Raw genomic sequence first — 17,452 nt, 5'->3', positions numbered from 1 at the left:
AGTTGGTAAAGTGCCCACTCTTGATATCGGCTTTGAGTGTGGAAGCTGCTTGGGGTTATCTCCCTCCCTCTCTCTCTTTCTGCCTTTCCCCTGCTTGCTCCCTCTCAAAATAAATAAACATTAAAAGACCCCAGTAAATCTCATTGCATTTGTATACCTGCTAACATAAGTAGTTAACAGAGTTTACTTTGACACTGTTTCATCTCATAGGTCCTGAAATATAGAAGGTCTTTTATTTTAGAAACTTCTTTAGGCTATTTTGACTTATTGAAGTGTGGAGACTTTTTTGTTGTTGTTCCAGAAGACATACCAAGAAAGTGGCTGGCGTTTGGCAGGTGCTCAACACATATTTGTTAATGTAGAAAATACCTTCCTGGGACTGAATTGAACAAAGGAGAAAACAAGAATACTATTGCCGGTAACAAGAGTTCACCTTGTGAGTCAGCAAGGAAAACACACTGGGTAAACAAGTTCAGGAGGCTTCAGGAGATCTCAAGGATGGTAAACGAATCCTTGCAATTATGGGAACTTCATAGTTGATGAGGGAAAAATATCACTCGAAGTAAAACAAACCCACATTGCATTATTATCTATCTCTACACTGTTTTTTCATTTTACTCTAGTTTTCTTAATACACTGGTTCCATTACAATTAAAATATTGTTGTACCATTACTCACTCCTTTAATAAATTTAACTTAGGCCATTAGAATAACAAACATTTCAGTCTCTTTTAGAGATAACTCTAAAACTCGATTGCACTGATGCTCTGGATACGTGAAAGCCCAGGGACCTGTGACAAGGCATGCTTGTCTTGCAATTCTTTGGTTCTCTTGCAGCAAGAGAGGGTCTCCATCTCCAGATTCTTCACCCTGTGGCCTGGCTTTGTGGAGACTGGCTATCAGTCACTGACCTCCACACTAACATGATGATCACTTCATTTGGGAGAAGGATATCTCTGTTGTATTCTTATTCACTGTGAAATGAAAATGGCTTTTGACCTCATGATTTAAAGACACCCTCAAGTCTATACAGGCTAAGGTATAAGTGTAGCATAATGCTGTTCCTTTGGGAAATTTTTAAATTATGATTTTTTTTTTTTTTTGAGAATGCAAGTGTGAGCGGGGAACAGACAGAGAGAGGGAGAGAATAATCTCAAGCAGTCTCCAAGCTCAGTGCAGAGCCTGATGCAGGGCTCAATCCCACAACCCTGGAATCATGACCTGAGCCAAAATCAAGTGTTGGATGCTCAACCAAATGAGTCACCCAGACACCCCTTAAATTATGATTCCTCAATATTTTAAAAGTTGTTACAAATACTAAAATATGCGTTTGCAGCTCCAGAACATTCATTCTCAATTTGTACTTCTACAATGTTAAAGTCCTACTGTTCTATTAATGGCATTAAATTATCATTAAGCAAAGCAGAAGTAACAACTGAATTGAAAACATTTATAACATTAACATTATATTATTAATAGTATCAATAATCATTTTTATAGACTGGAGTTTTCATATTGAAGCAGCACTATGAAGGCATGTGTGTTATGTATGTTCCAAATCTGATCAGTATTGCAGTAATTCTCAGTTCTTTCCAAATGCAGTGTGTTTACTTAACATGCTCATTTTCGCCAGAGGCTTTATTATTAGCAAATGGAGAAGAGATTTGAGGGATGGAAAAGAAAATTAATCTGGATCTGGGATTAGATAAAATACATCTGGCTCTGGCTTGAACACATTTTATATGAATTTATGAGCTTGGTACTTAGCAGATTGTTTCAAGTTTACTTTAAACAAATTGGAACTTCATGAATAGCAAAGAAAATGCCAAATCTGAATTTCTCTTTAAAAGTCACTACATGTTTAACATATTATTGACCACATATTCTTATTTTTAAAATCCATTCTACAAAACACTTATTTGGACCAACTGAATAACTGTTGCTTAGTAATATACAGTATTATATCCTTCATAAAGCAACATTTTGGTAAATATTTCTCTGAGTGCCAAACAAATTCTGATTTAGGCATCATGTTTAATTTAAAATTTTCATTATATAGGTTTTTCAAAACTAAATTGTACTTACCATACATGTTGCCATAAAGGGGGAAAAAAACCCCAGAGAATACTCATCACCCATTTAAAGGGCTACTCTGTGGAACTTACCAGGATCTATGAATTCAATGCCATTGCTGCTGAGGTTTAATTTTTTTAGCTCATGAACATCTTCAAACTCCTTGGGTCGAAGCTGGTTGATTTTATTGTATGACAAGTCAAGTTTAACAATGTCTGGAGGGATGTTGTTTGGAACTTTCTTCAGCTCTGGAAAAATTAATAACATTCTGGTTATCGAGGTTTCCTCCCATGCCATCTTCTTAGTTACTGTTCCACCTGTGGTTGAAGGGTCAACTCTTAAAGATAAAGGGGAAAGGGATCATCTAAAGCTAAAGAACATTGGTATGAATGAGACATAGAATGTGCTAACTCCAACAAAGCCTCCTGGACCAGGTGTGTCAGGCTTAGAGGAATGGATATCACTCCTTGCTGAGCTGTTCAGAGAAATGTCCTAGACATGGCGGTGGGGCTCACTCCTGGCTGTCCATTAGAAGCACCTGGGAAGCTTTAGGGGGAAAAAAAGCTAAAAGGAAGTGAAATCAATCAAACCACTCTATGTGTGTCCCTTCCAAACCTTTCCCATCTGCTTAAGGAAGGAATTTTCACTATTAACTGCTGCCCCTGGGTTGTGTTTTCATTTCATTCCTCAACTTCGATTTTTTCTGCTAACAAAAAGTGCTCAGGTCTCTCTACCCTTAAAAAATTAACAAAAAGCTTTTGACCTTGATCTTATGGCTCCTTTCCCTGGATGCTAAAATTTGAGGAAGCGTAGTCCTGACCTGCTGCCCCCTGCTTCTTCCTCAGCATGTATTCCCTGAATCCTTGTGACTTAGTTTATATTCCAGCACTCCTAGACTCCCAGACACCTCAGGAACAACAACACTATTACTGTTACTACTACTAGAGAAAAAGCCTCTGGAAGAGGAGTCCAGGTTATCTTTCACAGGTTAATAGGAAATCAAGGTTCACCTAATTTGTCTCTATTTACATTTCTCTTTAAATTATGCTTTAAAAAATATAGTGTTATTTAAAAAAATATTTTAATGTTTATTTATTTTGGGAGGATGGGAGAGAGAGAGGGACAGAACGTGAGCAGAAGAGGGGCAGAGGAAGAGGGAGGCAGAATCCAAAGCAGGTTCCAGGTTTTGAGCTGTCAGCAGAGTCTGACACAGGGCTCGAACCCATGCATCAGGAGATCATGACCTGAGCCACAGTTGGACACTTAATCGACTGAGCCACTCAGGAGTTCCTAAAAAATATAGTGTTATTTTATATTTTAGTGTAATATTTGCCCTCTTAATCATTGGCAAGATAGTGTAAGGAGGTTTTATTTAATTTTAAGTAGGGCAAGTGAGAACTGTGAAGAGACACAAGCCTGTTTCCACAAAAGAAAACTAGAAGTAATAAAATGTCCAGATTAACTGATAACTGAGAAATAGCATGACCCAAAGGCTTTGTGAATAAAATTTGTTGAATTGGTTACAGAAAATAAGCTTATAAAAGGTGGTATCCATTTATCCATGATAATATTTTTGGAACAGGATAATTGAATTGCTGATAATTTCTTCAAAATATTAAAAAAAAAAACCCCAAAACTCTGGTATTTATGACTTCTTAGTCCATAGTATATTTATTTTCATAAAGATTCAGGTTTATTTTTTCCCCTTTAAAACCCCAAATCCATGGTCTTAAATGGAATGGAATTGGTAAATCCTTCTTTAGTATCCCTATTACTGTTAAATTTGCTTTCTCGTCTCGATGGGATCTTAGTATCTTGGTATCTGTGTGCGGGAAGTGTTCTGTATGTTCCAACAAGTATTAAGTGACAAGAACCCTATGGGCTAAGTATGATTATTCTCATTTTACAGATGAGGAAGCGGAGGCACAATTTGCCTGTAGTTATAGTCCTAGGATTTAAATACACATGCTAGCTTCAGAATAAATGCTTCTAATCACTCTGCTCCTGCTACTTTTCTGTTTCTTCCATGCTGTTCCATCTGCCTTTGAATCCTCAAGCCTGGCACAGGGTAAAGTTGGAGTGGGGGAGGAACTGAGGTGGAGTCAATACACTGGGTGGCCATGAGACCTTCCTAGCTCTGTATTTAAAATGATGTCTCCTGTTTTCAGTTTAGCAATAACAAATACTCCCTGCTTTTCCTCAATGGTAAGTTATCACCATCAGATGTAGTATACATTTTACTGATTGTTTTCATTTTTGTCCCCTCCCCACCATAGAAACTTCATGGTGGAGGCCTAGGATGATGCCTAATATATCCTAAACAAATCATATGTGTCAGACAGCTTCTGAAAAGGCACTCCATGTTCTTCTCTACTAATACGTATGCCCTTGTGTAAATACCTCCTTTGAATATGGCCTGAACCCATGACTTGCTTCCAAAAATAGAACACAGCAAATGTCACTGGATGCCACTTCCACAATCAGGTTACAAGAGATTATGACTTTTATTTTGCCAGCAGATTCTCTTCTGCTCACTTTGATAAAGTAAGCTGTCATATTGGAGAGGCCCACGTGGCAAGGAATGTAGCCTCTGGCAAATAGCCAGCAAAGAATTCAGGTCCTCAGTCCAGCAACCCTTGAGGAACTGAATTCTGCCAATGGCCACATGAGCTTGGAAGAGGAGCCTTTCCCAGTTGAGTCTTCAGATGAGACCACAGACGTGAGTCCTGGTGAACACACTGATTGCAGCCTTGTGAAGGATCTGCAAGCAGAGGACTCAGCTGAGCCATGTCTGGTTTCCTGACCCACAGAAACTGTGAGATAATGAATGTGTGTTGTATCAAGCCACTAAGTATTGGGGTAGTTCATCACAGATAATACATTGTAAAAAGAGCTCATGAAACATTGAGTTTGATGATTTCAGGATACTGAGCACTTTTGTAATAAAAGTCCTTTTAAAATATGGGGCGATCAGGGCACCTGGGTGGCTCAGTCGATTAAGTGTCCGACTTCAGCTCAGGTCATGATCTCGTGGTCTGAGTTTGAGCCCTGCATTGGGCTCTGTGCTGACAGCTCAGAGCCTGGAGCCTGCTTCAGATTCTGTGTCTCCCTCTCTCTGCCCCTCTCCTGCTCACGCCTCTGTCTCTCTCTTTCTCTCCAAAGTAAATAAATGTTAAAAAAAATTTTTTTTAATAAAAATAAAAAAATATGGAGTGAGCTTATTTTTGTCTTCTGGTAAGGCACTATTCTGTTTGACTTAGAATTATGTCTGCCAATATAATTGAAAGGTGAAAGATTTTAAGTCTTGAACTTATAATGTTCCAACAGTGAGGTATTCCTCCCTTTAGGATCATCAAGACCCCAAGTGAAGAGCTATATTCTCTCTGGGGTCCTACATTTAAACAAGTAAATGGAGATCCAAGCAATAATTAAAAACCACGGAGACAACGGAGGACAAATCAAAGAAATAATTTGTGGACATTATAGTGTTTGGAATAATTATTGAAAATGGCTGTGGCATCTTCTTAGCAAGATTTTAAAAGCAGAATAGAGTTTTATTTCAAAATACCCAAGATCCTACCTCTTCTCAGTTCCTCCATTGCTACCACATTGCTCTAAGTCAACATCAGCTCTTGTCTGGATTATCCCCAAAGTGTCCTAAGCCCATGTTAAACTGTCAAAACATAAATACGACCATGTCAATTCCCCAGATGGCTTCTAATCCACCAGATGTTCCCATCTTACTATGAATAAAAGCTCAAGTCCTCATTAAGGTCCTATAAGGCCATTAAGAACTGTAGATCTTCATTGCCACCACAGGCAGTATCTCCTAGGTTTTGGAAAGCAGGCTGTTTATCAGGATTTGCTTGCTGAATCCACATCTGTTGGGTTGGACATGGGGTGGATGACAGAGACCTCCCAAGCAACCACTGTGGGACAAGCTGAAGTGGGTAAACCACAAATAAATGGGTAGAAAAAATAGTTTATGAGAACTCCCTGAAACTCAGTGTAAGCAGTATGACAGGGCCTGTGGATGCTGGGAAGGGACTATGAATTGCAGAACCAACTTTGGCATTGTCAGCAGTAAAAATAGGGTAAAAATAGGATCCACAAGTAAACCAGGATATACAACCCAAAGCCTTTACTAGTATGGCTTAGAAAAACCATGGAAAAATCTTATTTGTTGTACTGACGAGTAAAAACAATTCTTTAGTTCTTTTATCTTAAACTTGAATGAAAATTGCAAATAGTGATGTAAAATGATGTAAAATGTAAAATGATAAAGATTATAGCCACAAGTCAAATTTGGTCAATGTCCCTATTTCTAGACCAGGCACCACATTGTTATTTGCTGCTACCTAAAATTCTTGGTAAACACTCAAAACATACCTCATCTACTCTATCGTCACCCTTGACAAACCTTACCATTCCCCAACCAAAATTTGCTGAGTCTGAGGAGTGAACTGGGAAAATTTCTCCATGTAATTTCCCATTTAGTGGGCTATCTTTTTTAAATTAATTAATTAATTAATTAGAGAGAGAAAGAGAGAGCATGCACAAGTTGGGAGGGACAGAGAGAGAGAGAGAGAGGGAGAGATAGAATCCCAAGCAGGCTCCACACTGTCAGTGTGGAGTCTGATTTGGAGTTCAAACCCAGGAACTGTGAGATCATGACCTGAGCTGAAATCAAGAGTTGGTCACCTAACTGACTATGCTCCCAGGCGCCCCTTAGTGGGATTGCAATATCTTAGTTGTCAGTAATATCAGAACTACTCTGAAGGCTCGGTGGTAGTAGGCAAAGAGGCATAAATAACCCTGATTTTGCAAATAAAAAATTATTAATCATTGTTAAACTAGCGATGAAATTAACTTCAAAGGCAGCTGAGAGTACCTTACCTGCATAATTCCCCCCAGTCCAAATCTCAGAAGTAAAATGAATCCTTAGAAATTGTAAATGATTCTGGTAAACATAAAGCTAAAAATGCAGTTTTCAATTCTTTCATGTCTTTTTGGCAAATACATTTACCTCAATGTGGCATAAACATGCCTTTCAACTAATTTCACATTTATTCCCTTTGGAAGACTACATTTTGTTGGCAAACTGCCTGCCCCCCAGTGAATAAAGCTATTATTTCTTTTTTCGTGCTGTCCAACGTTTAAAGCAAAATTAGTGATTTTTGAGGTTGTGTGGTCAAACTGGCACATATTAGGTGCCCTATGCACACCATCTGACTCATCATCTGTCAGCTGGGAAAGGCACAACTTCTGAGTTAGGGTAATCTGTATTTGGGTTTTCTGTGTGTGCTCATGTACATGGTATATCATACAGAGCCTAAGAGGAGAATAAGTAGGGGTGCCTGGGTGGCTCAGTTGCTTGAGTGTCTGACTTCGGCTCAGGTCATGATCTCACAGTGTGTGGGTTTGAGCCCCACGTCGGGTTCTGTGCTGACAGCTCAGAGCCTGAAGCCTGCTTCAGATTCTGTGTCTCCCTCTCTCTCTGCCCCTCCCCCGCTCGCGCGCGCGCGCGCTCTCTCTCTCTCTCTCTCTCTCAAAAATAAACATTTTTTAAAAATTAAAAAAAAAAAAAAAAGGAGAATCAGTACTGGGAGAAAGCACCCAGAAAGCTTTTATACATTTTTCTTGGTTGATGTACCTGGAATCATGAAGGAAGAGATGACCTTGCATGGTGGTCAATGGCTTGGGACTGCCTGTGGGACCTTAGAAGGGCAACTTACCTTCTCTTTTTTTTTTTTTTTTTTTAATTTTTTTTTTAATTTTTATTTTTTTCTTCAACGTTTTTATTTATTTTTGGGACAGAGAGAGACAGAGCATGAACGGGGGAGGGGCAGAGAGAGAGGGAGACACAGAATCGGAAACAGGCTGCAGGCTCTGAGCCATCAGCCCAGAGCCTGACGCGGGGCTCGAACTCACGTACCGCGAGATCGTGACCTGGCTGAAGTCGGACGCTTAACCGACTGCACCACCCAGGCGCCCCGCAACTTACCTTCTCTACACCTCAGGTTCCTCCTTTGTGAGGGTAGTAATAGTGCTCTTTGAAGGCTGAATAGTAAATTACATAATGCATGTAAATCGCTATGTCTTAGGCACACAGAGCCTTTAGCAGACAGCTTTTATTCACTAACACCACTGCTGGTTCCACCTTGGACAGCATGTTTTGGGCTTCTTTAGATTCTACATAGTATCTAACACGTAGAGCATAAGCAAAAGTATTACTACTCTTTGGCAGGGAACTAGAAATGAATTGCTGAACATTCTTAGTATTTGACATTTGTTATCTATTTATAGAATGGAAATAGGAAAATTACAGATTAAATACAGATTGTCATACTTGAATTCTAGCCATGATTTTTAATTCTATGTATTTTTATTTTTAAAGGTTGCTTAAATTACTGCCTTTGCAAGAGCAAAGAAGGCAGCACAGTTATTATCATCAGTCTAAAGCACATAGCCCTGTTCCAGGCAGTACCTGAGGGTACAGGGGGTGTCAGAGACAAGACCATGGCTTTTACAAAAAATAAACTATCAACTGATTCATAAATTTATATCAATAGTGAAGGCAATTTATATGTATGATATTAAAAGACAAAATTGCCCTTCATTTTGTAATATAAATGGCATATGCTCTCCTTTGTGTAGTCATTAACATTTGGAGGAACTTGAATTGTCCTTTCATGTATGAGTCAGTATCATTATATATATAGTGTGTATTGTTTCCAGTAAATAGGTGTATTTTAACACAAGGGAAATGAGTTTATAGGGCATATCTGGAAGGTCGTGTTTAGACAACAATAAGTTGAGGAAAGAAAACAGAAAATACTTCTGTTTTTATAAGTTGATGTTTGCCAAAAGAATATGAGACAAAAATATGGGAAAAAAGACAAAGGCAGAAATAGGCTCATTGTGGGGGGGTTTAATGGCCCAAGAGCAGTAAAGCAGTAAAAATGGCAGATATTTCCTAACACGTTATCTATTCTTAAATTATAGTGCAATCTAGCTGTAGAAGTCTTTGATTTTGTGTCGATGGCATTTTTCTCAGATAATCAATGAACTTAACTGTGCAAACTTAACTTTATCACCTGATGCAACAAGTGCAAATTATCTTTAGCTTGAAGGGAGAGCCTCAGCTTTATCAAGTAATTTTTCTAACCCAAGTCTAGGATTAGTAGCTTTGTGTTAGTTTTTTAAATATGTAATTTAAGTTTTTTTAAAAAATTTTAATGCTTTTTTAGTTTTGAGAGTGAGACAGAGACAGAGCACGAGCAGGGGAGGGGCAGAAAGAGGGAGACACAGAATCCGAAGCAGGCTCCAGGCTCCAAACTCTCAGTACAGAGCGTGACACAGGGATCAAACTCATGAATCATGAGATCATAACCTGAGCTGAAGTCAGAAGCTTAACTGACTGAGCCATCTAGGGGCCCCGGGTCTATTTTTTTTTTAATGCTTATTAGAGAGAGAGAGAGAGAGAGAGAGAGAGAGAGAAAGACAGAGAAAGCCAAGCAGGCTCCATGCTGTCAGCACAGAGCCTGACCCGGGGATCGAACTCACAAACCGTGAGATCATGACCTGAGCCGAAGTCAGACGCTCTACTGACTGAGCCACCCAGGCACCCCTGTAATTTAAGTTTTTAATCTAAGCATCACAAAGGCATTGCTAATAAGACATGTTCTTCAGCATGAAACACTAAGTAGTCACTGTAACAAGGTCAGGGAAATTTCACCCAATCTGGCTGCAGAGAAACTGCATATACTGACTTTTCTAGAATTCTTTAATCTTTCCATTGGTGAGGCAGCTGTTTGCTTGAATGTGATCAAAGAAGATGGCATGATCAGGCAGACCAACCTTCAAATCTTGGCTTTGCTGCTTACCTGTGAGACCTCAACCAAGTCACTGAACCTCGCTAAGCTTCATTTTTCCCAGCTGTAAATGGGGATAGTGCTACCTTACTGGAAGCTATGCAGAACATGTGTGTGGAGTGCCTGGAGAATAGGTTTTCAATTAGTGAACAGTTGCTCTCCAGTTCAGAGGATCCTGGCATGGCATCTCCCTGGTCATGACACTGTAATTGTTCTACTATGGCACCAAATTATACACGTCTCACAGGGTGTTGTAGTAAGCAAAACTTTCCATGTCACATGGCTGTGCTTTGCTCTCACCAGGTGCCACTTATGGAGTCTGGGACAGAGAGGCAAGGCTTGTGCAGTTCTTGGCTGATAAATGAACAAATTTTCTCCTGGTTCAGGTTGCCTGCCTCTTCAGTGTCAACACTTTCCTGCTTCTGGTTCCCTGGAAAGGAGTCAGGGTCTCTATGTTGCTTTTAACCTTCTCTTTCTGTTCTTAAAGAAACAAAACAAAGCAAAACCTCCTAAAATAAGTGGAAGGAATGACATCCTGCTTTAATGTGATCTGATCCTGTGACATCTAGCTTTAATTGAATTTTGTGAGTAAGTCATTAATCCATGCCAGAAATGAAACAGACACTGTCCTGTGGCTGGTTCTCCTTGGGTAGACTAGCAGTTCCCAGACCACACTTTGAGAATGTCTTCACTAACCTGTCAAGAGCATTACTAAAGTTTCCCACTTTCTTATTTCATGAATTAATCCTGTATGTGCCCCATGCAGCACCACACCAAAACTGTGTGGGATGTAAAACTCAGCAGTGATTTTTCAGGAAGTAGGTAATATTCTGGAAAGCTTTTCTTAGCTTCACACTTCTTGGATTAAATATTTTCAGCTTAGTTCTTTCAATACTTTTAGGTTTTATTTTGGGGAACTTGGGAACAATGAAGATATAGGATGTTAGCAAGCATTTAGCAAGCATTGAGACCAGGGGTGCTTGGGTGGCTCAGTCAGTTGAGTATCTGACTCCTTGATTATGGCTCAGGTTATGATCCCAGGGTCATGGAATCGAGCCCCACATTGGGCTCTGCACTGAGTATGGAGCCTGCTTGGGATTCTGTCTTTCTCGCTCTCAAAACAAACAAAAAACCTTGAGGCCAAATTCTGAGAAGTACAGACGCGCCATTACATCCCACATAGCCTCCCTCTCACAGTGTTCTCACCTGTTCCCTTCCACACATGATTTTCCTGGAGGTAATTTCCCCACAGATGCACACTATGTTTTCGCTTTAAGTCACATTATATAGACAGCATTTGGACTTGTCTTTATACCCACTGGTCTGCCTAAATTATACCACATTGTGATTTAAGATAAAGGGGATTCTTGACAGCCACAGGTTTTATTAGCAAACAAGAGTAGCGCCCAACTGGCTGCTCTTCCTGAGCATACCTTCTACCCTCCTCTACTGTCCCCCAAAACCCCAACCGTGTTGAGTCCGAACCCTAGAAAAGCTTGCAGTAAATTCCATTGTCACCGGGAAAAGATTTCTGGTGGAAGTGACACCAGAAATCCCAAGGCACGGTGGAGTGTAGGGAGGGTGATAAGGTTCAAAGAGCATTTTTAATCGTCCACGAAAATGAAAAACTAAGAAACTTACAAACCTTTCCGTTTGCAGTCCAGCGTTTGTATGGGAAACACGTAATTGTAGCAAAGAGTCGAGTCCACCTCGGGCTTGATGACTGGGGGTCTCCCTGACACTTGGGGTTTCGGGTCTAATTGTTCCCTTTCTTCTTCATTGCATAACTGTTCAGATTTTATCTGCCGCAGCTTTTTGTTTTTTAGATCTTGTGGCCTTTCGCACTTGGCATAGTTCCCCAAATTCCGGTTTCTTGGAATCTGCAACATTGAAATAAGCGTTTCCATCTCACAAGTACAGTGCCAGGGGTTGTCATAGAGACGCAGGTAGCTCAGGAGAGGCGTATAAATGAACACTTCCTCTGTCAAGACTTTGATTTGGTTGTGCTGCAGGAGGAGAGTAGTAAGTTTATTTAAACCAAAGAAAGCCTCACTTTCAATTTTGGAGATCTCATTCTGCTGCAGATCCAGGCTTTTCAGCCTCTTAAACTTGGAGAACATCTTGTTCTTCAGTATGCGGATCTTGTTCCTTGCTAACAGCATATGCAGCAAATCCTGAGGCCAGTCAGGCAGCACGTAAACTAGTTTTCTTTCTTGACAATCTAAGTACTTCTCGTGAAGATACGTGTACACTTCGCAGGGGAGGCCTGGCGCGTAGCGTTTGACGGGGTTGGAGCCTCTCCTGCTCCCACCCGCCCGGCCATGATTCATTCGGCTTCTCGAGCCCCCAGGGCTGGCCTTGCGGAGCTCCGCGGCTTTACAAAAGAAGAGCAGAATTACCACCGTAACCACGCGCATCCTGACATCCAGCTGGCCCCAATTACTTGGGGTGACAGAGGGAACAATGAAAGTATTCCTTTGAAATGCAAGCTTGGGTAATCTTAACTAATGCAATTCAGAACGATGAGACCCAGCTGAGGTCCGATGCAGTCCCTAGGTTGCAAGAGAAAAACATCTCTGAAGAACCACTGTGAACATTGTGTTATTAACAGATAGTAGCAGCTTTTTAAAAAACATTCATTTTCTTTATATGTATATTTTTTTATTGCAGTATAAATGACATATAACATTATATTTGTTTCAGGTGTGTGACATAATGACTCAATATTTGTATATATTGTGAAATGATCACCACAATAAGTTTTTTGTTTTTCTCTTAAGCAAAGACATTGCAATTAATAAAGGAACATCCTGAACAGTGGTGAGTGCACCCTCCCACTTGTCTGGTTTAGTGGCCAAGGGTTTGGCCCCTGAGTTTCAATGAAGACTCTCCTGCTTGCTTAACTATATGACATCAGGCTAGTTATTTAACCTCAACTTCAGAATCTGTAAAATGGGGCTGATGTAGGGTGCCTGGGTGGTTCAGTCAGTTACACCTCTGTTGATTTTGGCTCAGGTCATGATCTCATGGTTCGTGAGTTCGAGCCCCACATCGAGCTTTTCACTGCTGACGGTGTGGAGCCTGCTTGGGATTCTCTCTCTGCCCCTCCCCTGCTCACACTCTCTATCTCAAATAAGTAAACTTAAAAAAAATGGGGCTGAGGATACCTCGTCGTATTGCTAGGAGAATGAAACGGGCTCATGCACGTAAGACACTTCACAGTACCTGGTCCAGGAGTCGTACTCTACTGTTCAGGGCTTAGCGTTATGAAAACTGAAACACGTAATATATCAGCACATCAGATTCAAGAAATGAAAGGGATACTTCCAACAGCCTTGAGATGGGCAAAAAAAAAAAAAAAAAAAAAAAGTAGGTCCCCAACAGCTGTTCTCCTGAGCTTGTTTTTTCTTTCCTGTACTGTCTCCCAATCACCAACCATATTGAATGTGAGATACAGAAATGCTCAAAGTAAACAGCACTGTCCTTGGCAAGTCTTGCACATCTTGGTTCAAATGTCACCTGAGCAAAGCCTTCTATGACCACTCTGTGTCAAGTGGCATCTCTTCCCACTTGCTAGCCACTCTCTATGTTCTTTTTTTTGTTTTATTTTTCTCCACAGCACTAATCACCACCTGTCAAAGTAGATATTTTACTTCTTGTGTTTACTGTCAGCCTCCCCCAGTGAGGATGTGAACTCCCTAAAGGCAGGGACCTTTGTCTGTTTTGTTCACTTGCTGTACTTGTAGCACCTGTAGAGTTTCTGGCATATAACAGGTTCTTTGTTTTTTCTTAAATTTTTTAAATGTTTTATTATATTTTTGAGAGAGAGGGAGAGACAGAGTGTGAGTGGGGGAGGGGAAGGTGCATGGAGAGAGGGAGACACAGAATCCAAAGTAGGTTCCAGGCTCTGAGTTGTCAGCACAGAGCCCAAGCGGGGCTTGAACCCACAAACCATGAGATCATGACCTGAGCCCAAGTCGGTCACTTAACTGACTGAGCCACCCAGGTGCCCCCACGTAACAGGTTCTTGATAAGTATTTGTTAAATGCATGACTTACTCTCAGGTAAGTATTCTCTAAAAATATTAATATCATAAATTTAGTTATTGCATTGTTTGGGGAATCTATTTTCTTCCTTAACGAGTATTACTGATGACTTCCAAGATCTGTACATTTTAAAGAATTGTTTTCACTTTTAAATTCTGAAAGTGGTTTTGGTTTGCATTTATTACTTAGGACACAGTCCATTCTTGGCAAAGGAAGAAATGTTCAAAATCGATTTATAATTAATAACATTTCTGTTGTTATTATTGTGGGGCTAAGTGGTTATGAGCAGCAGATGTGTTTTCTATTCATTGTAGCAGTGTGGATGCCAGGATGTTTGGAGTTTTCCTGCTCGATGGGGGTCTCCTCCACCTAGAATGACTTTCCCTCTTTGCCTCAAGTGTTCCGCTCCTTTACTGTTTTGTGTCCTCTCCCCTAGATGCTTGTTTTCTGTCTCAGATTTGGAGTTGTACTTTCTGTCGGTCTAGCCCCAGAGTGCTGATTGTAGAACACTTTGCTACCCAGCTCTTTGTGGACATGTGTCCTCTTCCCTGTGACACCGTAAGCTCTACAGTTGCCCCTGGTCCTAGAGCAAATCAGACACTTGGCCTTTCTGGTCCTCCATTTCTCTGCAATTCATTATAAATTGTATGTAGATCTAATCTAAACAAATCCTAAACATTTTATTAATTATTACGCATGCTGAATTATTTACAATATGCATGCTGAGGTAGGAGGGGGATGTGTCCTTATGCCTATAGCTTCCTTCAAAATGCATAAAAATAAGATGGATTGAAAGATAGAAAGATGGATATGTAGGTGAAGAAGTGATAACGCAAATATCGTGCAATAGAAATAGAATCTTGGTAATGGGTATATTCATTGTACAAATCTTCAAGTCTTTCCACTTTTCTGTGTTTGAAAAATTTTACAATAAAATAATAAAAGAAAACAAAATCCCCAAAATGAGCAAAAAGCCATGCCACAAAATAAGCAGGTTGGTTTTCTTCAAAGCTCTAAGTATATACTGTTTTTCCCAGAGTAGTACTTTTCTTTTTTCCCCTTCCTTCTGTAATCCTCAAGCAATAATAAACATGTGTATATATTTTAATTTTAAAGCCAGGAGGAATCGGTTTTCTGGGAAAAGGAACCATATACTTAGAACAAGTTACATGCCAAGATTTTTGTTTGTTTTCTAATGAATACATCGCATCGAATGTAGGATGGAAAAATTTTAAGTTTAAACATTTGTGCTATGTTGTTTAGTAATGTTTAACTTGTTTGATTTAGGCCTCTGTAGAAATTTGCAAGAGCTGAATGTCTCTGACTGCCCAACACTCACAGTGAGTATATGAAGTTTATTTTACTGTTATTTATATAGATTCAGACTTGCTATATTGGAGTGCCAGTACATAAAGATTTTGCCAAAATGCATGCCTGTCTGCTCATTTAGGATCATATGTGTAAAAAAAGCAAACTATGTTAAACATTGGCAAGAAATGTTATCCCATTTGTATAGTGCTATTTATTATTCATCCTGTAGCTATATGCCCAAGGTTGGAGTCTCTGGAAAGTGGAAACTATTCAACAATTACACAAAAATGAACTATATTTATATTTAAGGCCATGTGTGTCTGAGACAGAAAAAACTGGGTCCCAGTAGAGACAATAGGCTCATTTTAGTGGTCTTCACAGCTATCAGGTGTGTGCCAAAGAAGACAGAAATGAACATGTAACCCAGGGCAGCTCCTTCCTGGCCTTCTTTCCAAGCTTTTCTTTCACTTGCAATCTGTCTTCCACCCTGTGAGCACATACACTTTCTAAAAGGAAGATCTGATTATTTCACTCCCATTTTCCATAATTTATACACACATTCGTCACCTACACTTTTGATAAAGTCAAAGCTCTTTAACAAGCTCTACCTCAAACACCCTCTGTACTCTTGGCTTTGCCTCCTTTTCCAGCCTCATCTTGCTCCAATCCCTGCATTTACATTAAGCTGCAGCAACCATGCACTGCTATGCTTTCTTTGCTGCATGAGCCAAGCTGCTCTTTGCTGTTTCACTTTTGCTCAGCCTGTGCTCTTGGCATGGAATGCCCTTTCGCTTTGTCCTCAGGTGTTGTTATCCTCTTTGTCAGGCTTGAAGGCTTACTTTTGGTACTGCTTGCTTTATCAAGACATCACTGACTCCCAGGGCTGGGTTTGTTGCAGCTCCTCTGGGTCCCTCTAATAAGTAGCCCTAATCACAGTGTTTCTGCCTCCTCCAGTAGCCTACGGGGCCCAAAGCACAGGAGATGTGTCTTATTTTTTGTGGTAGTCATAGCACATAGCACAGATCTTGGCATGGTAAACACTCTATACATTTGTTTAATGAATGGAGTTGTATGGAGACATCTAGCAGGTAATGGACAACATGGCACAGAACTTGAGATTCCATCTTGGGTTGACATGTTCGTATGCTTAGTTAACATCACAAAAGTGAATATGGTCAGCCTAGAGAGAGAAAGAAGGCATGAGAAGATGATTTAGGAGTAAAACTTGGGGCGTTGCTGACTTTTAGAAGTAGACAGAGAAGAAATAGCAAAGAATCTCCAGAAAGAACAGTGGGAGAAGCAGGGTGAAAACAGAGGAGTCTGACTGTGTCATGCTTCATTAAGCAGCAACTCCAGAGTGACATCCACACCCTTGACTCCTCCTTGCTACCTCCCAGCATCATCATTATTGTCCTTTCTTTCAAATTTCTGTTTCATTCGGTGGATATTTTTAGTACCTACTACATTAAAGATGTATTTATTTTTATATATAAAGATATACAGGGAGTTTATACGCTATAAAATACAGGTGTTAGAGGGAACTTAAAATGAATCAAGTTTCAGTTCCTGTCCTCAGGGAGCTTCAGTTCTGCACTTGAATAACAGATCACAGTCTTGAAATATGGCTTGGTAATAGGAAAGTCAAAACAATGCCATCCAGATTGAATTTGTGAACATCAAAGTCTTTCCCAGTTTTGGAGTCTAATACTATACAGGGCTGATTTTATCCAGCTACATTTTACTATTGTTTTTCGCTTTGAGACATAGACTGGGGAGACAGGTTTACATTTAAGGAGCCATGTAACATCCTTTCAGAAAACTTTATTTCTAAGAAACTTGACTTATGAATATATTACACTTAGAAAGATTTGAGTGCATTGTGGACAAATTCAGAAACCATTTGCAATAAGGATACTCAGTTTTTGAGTTTATGTACTCAAGTGTTTGGGGATTGAAACTTGAGTTCTTTTAAACACTGAGAATAGGATTCATCTGAAATTTTTTGGATATCCAAGCTCTGCCAGACAGGAAAATCCAGTAAATGGTTTGCCTCCATATCTTAAAGGAAAAATCAGATTCCTCTATGGTGCAGAAGACATACTTTATCTTGCTCTTCCTGGCCCCACATTTTCATCTTTTCTGTGGTTA

The 17,452-nt window shown here is 39.9% G+C and overlaps 2 protein-coding genes across 3 annotated transcripts in view; one reads left to right on the top strand and one right to left on the bottom strand.

The window, feature by feature from the left end:
- Positions 1–17,452, top strand: part of FBXL13 (F-box and leucine rich repeat protein 13) — a 214,648-nt gene that overhangs the window by 98,266 nt on the left and 98,930 nt on the right. The window contains exon 10 of the mRNA XM_040472848.1: positions 15,281–15,333. Within this exon, the coding sequence (XP_040328782.1) occupies positions 15,281–15,333 (53 nt within the window). The remainder of the gene's footprint in view (positions 1–15,280; positions 15,334–17,452) is intronic.
- Positions 1–17,452, bottom strand: part of LRRC17 (leucine rich repeat containing 17) — a 112,401-nt gene that overhangs the window by 80,945 nt on the left and 14,004 nt on the right. For both annotated transcript variants that reach the window (XR_005789460.1, XM_040472849.1), the window contains exons 2-3: positions 11,593–12,499; positions 2,166–2,321 (exon numbers count right to left, since the gene is read on the bottom strand). Coding sequence is in view for 1 of the 2 variants with exons in the window: in XM_040472849.1 (XP_040328783.1) it covers positions 2,166–2,321; positions 11,593–12,364 (928 nt within the window). In the remaining variant the exon portion in view is untranslated. The remainder of the gene's footprint in view (positions 1–2,165; positions 2,322–11,592; positions 12,500–17,452) is intronic.

This window comes from Herpailurus yagouaroundi, unplaced genomic scaffold, assembly GCF_014898765.1.
Source record: "Herpailurus yagouaroundi ecotype Mexico unplaced genomic scaffold, PumYag 100, whole genome shotgun sequence".
Taxonomy (NCBI): domain Eukaryota; kingdom Metazoa; phylum Chordata; class Mammalia; order Carnivora; family Felidae; genus Herpailurus; species Herpailurus yagouaroundi.
Note: the sequence above shows the minus strand (reverse complement) of the source record. Positions and strands in the feature narration are given on the sequence as shown.